Source organism: Poecilia reticulata, linkage group LG10, assembly GCF_000633615.1.
Source record: "Poecilia reticulata strain Guanapo linkage group LG10, Guppy_female_1.0+MT, whole genome shotgun sequence".
Lineage (NCBI taxonomy): Eukaryota > Metazoa > Chordata > Actinopteri > Cyprinodontiformes > Poeciliidae > Poecilia > Poecilia reticulata.
The window spans coordinates 24,557,430-24,563,581 of NC_024340.1; the positions used below are offsets into that span (position 1 = coordinate 24,557,430).

The window sequence follows — 6,152 nt, forward strand, 5'->3', positions numbered from 1 at the left end:
TTTTATGTAGGTTCTAGGAAAATACCTATCATGGACGAGTATGTATTTAGAACACAACCTAGAAATAACTGAACAATGTTTAGAATTAAATACGTTTTTAGTAAATGTTAAAAAAATAAACTGTGTTTTAAACGCTTTAAGCTAAATAATATTGTTTTATAAAGCACTCAAGTATTCTGATAACTGCAAAAACATCTAGCCTGAGTTGAGATGTATGCATATGTAAAACAGGAAATGAACACTGACGGACTCTTCAGCTTAAGAGCACAAATTCCAAGTCTAAAACTTTTTTTATTCCGAATCTATTACTGCAATGAATTTACAGAGGGAATCAGTCGCAGGAAAAGTAAAGGAAATGAGTCAAAACTGAAATAAGTCATAGTTTCCAATTGCACAGGCTGCCACTTCAGATGTTCTCCTCCTTTCAGGTAGTACCAGTATGTTTGTATTATTTTTCGATACTGTAATACTGTCATAATCGTGTTTCTGTGTAGTTATTTTTAGAGTTTTTTGTGTTCAGTTTGCTTCCTGTGTCTCCGTCTCTGCGTCTTCCCCGTTGATTGTCTCCCAGGTGTGTCTCGTTCCCTTGATTACCCCGTGTGTATTTAGTCTCACCTGTTGTCTGTATTCTTCGTTGGGTCCTTGTCTATGCTGTCCATCGTCTCACGTACGTCTTTCTCTGCGTCAGTCTGTCCGTCCGTCTGTCGTCTCAGTTGTACTGATTAAGTCCCGTGTCAGCGTCAGCTCTAGTTTTTCAGTCTTTGTATTCAGTGGCACAGACATTTAGCTGTGCGCTAGTCTGTCTGCCGTGCTGCCTGTTCCTGGACTGCTCCGAGCATTATTATCATTAAATTTATCATTTTCATCATATCCTGGGTCTACCTGCGTTCTCTCCTCACCACCACCTCAACCCTACCACATGACAAATACATAACATGCTCATCTGGGGATCAATGAACATGTAATTTGTCTGCCGATCTAAAATGTGTACTGTAGCACAATGTCCTATCTTAGTTAATCAACTAAACTGGTCCCTTTTCATTTCTCCAGACATCAACAAAATGTGTAGCTTGAATGGAGATGATTTATGCATCCCAAACAGGCAGAGGAGAATGTACCAAGCATTATACTGTCAGAGTAAAGACATCTTGTGAAAAACGCAGAAAATGCTCCATAAATTAAATGAAATGGAAATGTATAAATAACTTTTTCAATGTTTAATCAAATGTTCTCTATCAATGCCAAGGAGCAGCAACACACCCACAATGCTTTATATTGCATTGAAACAAAATGAGAGAACTTTTCAAATATAATTCTGGTTCTCATTTTTCAAAATGAAAAGATCATTAAAAAACGAAAAACACAACATTTATTTCCAAACATGGAATACATTAATGGATATGTTCTTACCTCCTCAGATGTTCTCCTCCTATCAGGAAGCACTAGTGTGTTTGCATGACTTCCAGGTACAATAGTAGATCCAATACTCATTCTGGGTCCAACTAACATGTACCTTTTGTCTCCAGATCTGTACTGGATGCTGTGACACAGTGTCCCATCATAATTAGCTTCTTGGAGATATTTAGAAGTATAGTCTGTGGATTTGGAGCACTGCATTGCAATCAGCACGATGATACTGATTATAAACAGAATTGAAACTGCGCCCAACGTGATCATCAGGTAAAAAGTCACATCGTCACCTTCGTCATCCTTTGCTGCACTTTTAACATCAGAAGCTGCAAAAGCCTCTTTGGGTTCAACCAGTTTAACAATCACAGTAGCTGTTGCTGAGAGGGAAACGTTGCCATTATCCTTGACCAGTATGACCAGTTTATGYTCAGCCTCVTCTGTCTCTGTGAAKGAGCGAAGTGTTCTGATCTGTCCTGTGTAGCGGTCCAAACCAAACAGVCTGTGGTCAGWAACTTCCTGCAGTGAAAACAGCAACCAGCCATTATATCCTATATCAGCGTCATAGGCTCTGACTTTAGTCACCAAGTGTCCTGCGTTCACGTTACGTGGAATCTCCTCCACACCTTCAGCAGAACCATTGGAGCTGAGTGGATACAGGATGACTGGAGCGTTGTCGTTCTGATCCAGAATGAACACGTTCACTGTGACGTTGCTGCTGAGTGACGGAGTCCCAGAATCAGTGGCGACAACTTGGAACTGGAAAGTTTTCAGAGTTTCAAAGTCAAAACTCTTTAGTGCTGCTATGTGTCCGTTTTCTGAGTTGATATTTAAAAATGCCGTCACTTCCTCTCTACTCCCTTCTCTCACAAAATGATAAGAAATAGCTGCATTTTCGTTCATATCAATGTCTGTCGCGCTTACAGAAAATACAGTTGCCCCAGGAGCATTATTTTCTGATAAATAAAACTGCAGTGGGCTTTTCTCGAAACGAGGACTGTTGTCATTCACATCGGAAACTTGAATACTGAGTGTTTTCACCTTAGATAATGGTGGGTTACCGCAATCACTGGCTTGTATTAATATTTCGTACAGAGAAACCTTCTCTCTATCTAAATGTTCTTTTGTAACAAGCGAATACATGTTTTCCTTATAGGATGGCTTCAGTTCAAAAGGTACATCATTAAGAATACGTGAAATAATCTTTCCATTAAGACCGGAGTCTTTATCAGTTACACTAATGAGGGAAATTGTAGTTCCCGGTTTTGAATCTTCTGATATTGTATTTGACAGAGATGTGACATCTATATTTGGTGAGTTATCGTTTACATCTTTTATCTTCACAACCACTCTACATCTACCTGTTAGAGGAGGCGTTCCCTTGTCTAATGCTTCAATGTCAATTTTGTAGATTTCAATTTCCTCAAAATCAAGAAGTGCTTTTAATTTAATTTCTCCTGTTAATGAGTTAATTTCAAATGTTTCATATATTTTTCGTTGTAAAGCCTTAGCAATGCTGTATTTGATTTCTCCGTTATTTCCCTCATCTGGATCTGACGCAGAAACTTGTGCGACAATAGTACCAACTGATGCATTTTCATATGTCTGTACTTGATACACGTCCTGGCTGAAGGATGGACGGTTATCGTTGCTGTCGAGCACAGTGACTGAAACATTAAGTGTCGCTGATCTCGGAGGTTTGCCTCCATCAATTGCTGTAACAATCAATAGAAGTTTCTTATTTTGTTCTCGGTCTAGAGGCTTCTTTAGCACTAAATATGGTATTTTGTCTTCGTCGCTTTGACTTACATCTATATCAAAATAATCATTTGATGATAAAGTGTACGTGCGGATTGAATTTACGCCTAAATCGGGGTCATTGGCCACTTGGAGCTGAAATCGCGTTTCGGGAGCCGTATGTTCGGCTATTTCAAAATGTTGCTGTTTCTCTAGGAAACTTGGGGAGTGATCATTTACATCTGTAACCTCCACAACAACGTGGTGCATTTCTAGCGGGTTTTCAACGATGATCTTTAGCTCCAGTAAGCATGCGCCACCACCGTGACATAGCTCTTCTCTGTCAATTTGTCTACGAACCTGTAAGGCGCCGTTATTCGTGTTAACACTGAAAAAAGTATTTTCAGATCCCGAAACAATACGCAGGCGTCGATCAGTTAAATGTGCTTTCTCCAGACCAAGATCCTTGGCAATATTTCCAACGACGGTTCCCTCTTTCACCTCCTCTGGAACGGAGTATCTCAGTTCAGCCGCAGCCTGCTTCGCGAAAATCAGTAGAAGATATAAAAGAAAAACGGGCCAACTGTGGTCACTCGATCGGCTCCAGGTCGCCATTATTTCCTCAGCATATTACGTTTTCCTCTTTTTGTCCATGGATTTATTTTCCTAATTCAGATTGTGGGCGAGGATTTCTATAATTCACCGTTCTTCCATCCGATCCTCCATTCGCTATGGAGCAGCAAACAAAAGATTTGATGAAAGACAGTGTAGGGACAGTCTAAATCAGGAAGGTTGTATTGCAACGACACCAAGTGGACATGATAGACCAGTTTCTGAATAAGCTTTGAGTCCTGTAATATGTTGCTGAAAGATACACCTTACATTGACCCAAAAGTCAAGACAGGAATACAACTACTAAACATTCTAATTAATCTAGTTAATATAGTTTTTTTGTTTTCTTTGTTTTTATGTACAACATGGAATATGTCTTCAGCTTGCAATACCAGTGAAATGCAAACCGTCTTTCATTTTAACCTCGTTGCTTTTAAATGATGCAATTCAGAACCATAGACAGCTAATGTCTCTTACTACACAGTTGCCTTTCTCAACCAGTGCGCTACTTGATTATTTAAACAATCGTTAAAGTAAAAATCACAAAAAAAATCTTAAAATGTATTATCTATATTCTGTTTGTAAATGTACCTTGATGCATGGAAATATCCCTAACATATGTAAAATAAATTAATTACAACTGCTCATTGAAATCTGTCGGACGGATTTTATCCATTTATGAAAATTTACAGTTCAAGGACTTGGGAAATATGAAAAACGGAACTTCTGGACCTGTCAGCAAGCAATAATAAGAGGCATGACTTTAAATGTGTTCTGACCCAGTCCACCCGGCCAGACTCAGGTCTATTAGCACATCCTGCTCGGCTCTTGCCCGTTTTCTACTCACTTCCGGGGTAATATAAGCCGAGTCAAGCTACATATTGTATGCAAGGGATTTGACTGACAGCAGATTCAACTCATTGATTGGCCCGTGATTTAGGTCACAACAGAATCCAAACATCTCAACCAAAACAATGGACCACCGGAGATACCGTCTGCTGTCACAGAGTTGCTCGTGTGACGAAGCCTAAATATGAATTCAATGTGGAGCAAAAATAATGGGCTAATCTGAACTGTTCTCTTTATGTTTGAGTCAGCAGTGGATTCCTCTAAAAGAAAAGAAAATAAATTATCTGGTTTTTTTTTTAGCTTTACAGAACTACAACTTTCTCCATTGCTGAGTGTACCTGCAAACATACTCGGATAATCGACTACAGCTTTTGCGAACTCGCATCCCTCCCGAGGCACCGTATTAACATCCACCATACAACGTAACAGAGCGTCACGGTGATGCTCCAGCCGACCCAGACATTTACCAGTTAGAGTGAAACTTGCCATTGGAGAATAAACTTTAATCGCGTTTTACGTGGCCGTGAATACCAGAAATCTATTCTAATAAAACTTTAAAGTGAAACAACAATTACAACCAAGTCAGATGCTACATGGTGCAAAGTGGATAGTCTATAGCATGAAAAGGCAAGTGATGTCTGCAGATATGGGAGTGCATTGTAAACAGGAAGAAGAAAATGATTATAAAAAAATGTAGCATTTAAGAAATCATCAGTTAAAAATAACTTTATCTTCCTCATCCTTTGCTGCAGACCAAACAAAAAGTTTCTCTAAGTTACCTTGAATTATTATGGTCGGTTAATGTTCCGTTTGATCTGTCGCTCAGATTTCACCTTGCTCCTCTGTCTCTGGTGAAGCAATTTATTTATTTCAATTTATTTCAGCACCAACACTTGGCTGCACGGCAGACGTTTTTGTTACGTTGTCGTTGTAAAGTGCTTTCTAACTTATGAAGAAAGTGTGGGGCTGTGAAAAATGATTAAAGCAGGATACGAATCTGCGTTTGCATATTTTTGGTGTTTTTGTGGATTACATTACCTTCATCGATGCACAACGAAAATGTAAGGTGGCGTGACTGTGTTTAAAAGATAATTGCTGAATAACTGAACATTGACGACAATCATTTAAAAAATACTGGAAAATGTCATGTGCTGAAATGTGCTTTAACTGTTGGTTTAAAAAAAAATCTTATGAGATTTTGTACTGTTAGCAACGTAAGACATATTTGGCAGTTTAAGACCTGTGTATATCAAGCACAAGAAGACAAACTGTGACGAAATTATAAATCGAAACAATGTAAAAAAAACAGTGCAAATTGAATAAGATGATCTGATATCAACTATATAATAGCAATGAATCAATAAAAAAATAATAATAATCCAAAAACCACAATAAATAAATCCATCCATTAATTTTCTGTACACCCGTGTCAGTATTTGGGTTGGGAGGGCTGCTGGTGCCTATCTCCAGTGGAGAACACCCTGGACAGGTCGTCAGTCTGTCGCAGGAGTAAATAAATAAATAAATAAATAAATAAATAAATAAAT

At 38.6% G+C, this 6,152-nt stretch overlaps 1 protein-coding gene across 1 annotated transcript in view; it reads right to left on the reverse strand.

The window, feature by feature from the left end:
- LOC108166628 (protocadherin beta-9-like) overlaps positions 1–6,152 on the reverse strand; it is a 14,865-nt gene that overhangs the window by 6,315 nt on the left and 2,398 nt on the right. The window contains exons 2-3 of the mRNA XM_017307032.1: positions 3,271–3,681; positions 1,411–2,166 (exon numbers count right to left, since the gene is read on the reverse strand). Of these exons, the coding sequence (XP_017162521.1) occupies positions 1,411–2,166; positions 3,271–3,681 (1,167 nt within the window). The remainder of the gene's footprint in view (positions 1–1,410; positions 2,167–3,270; positions 3,682–6,152) is intronic.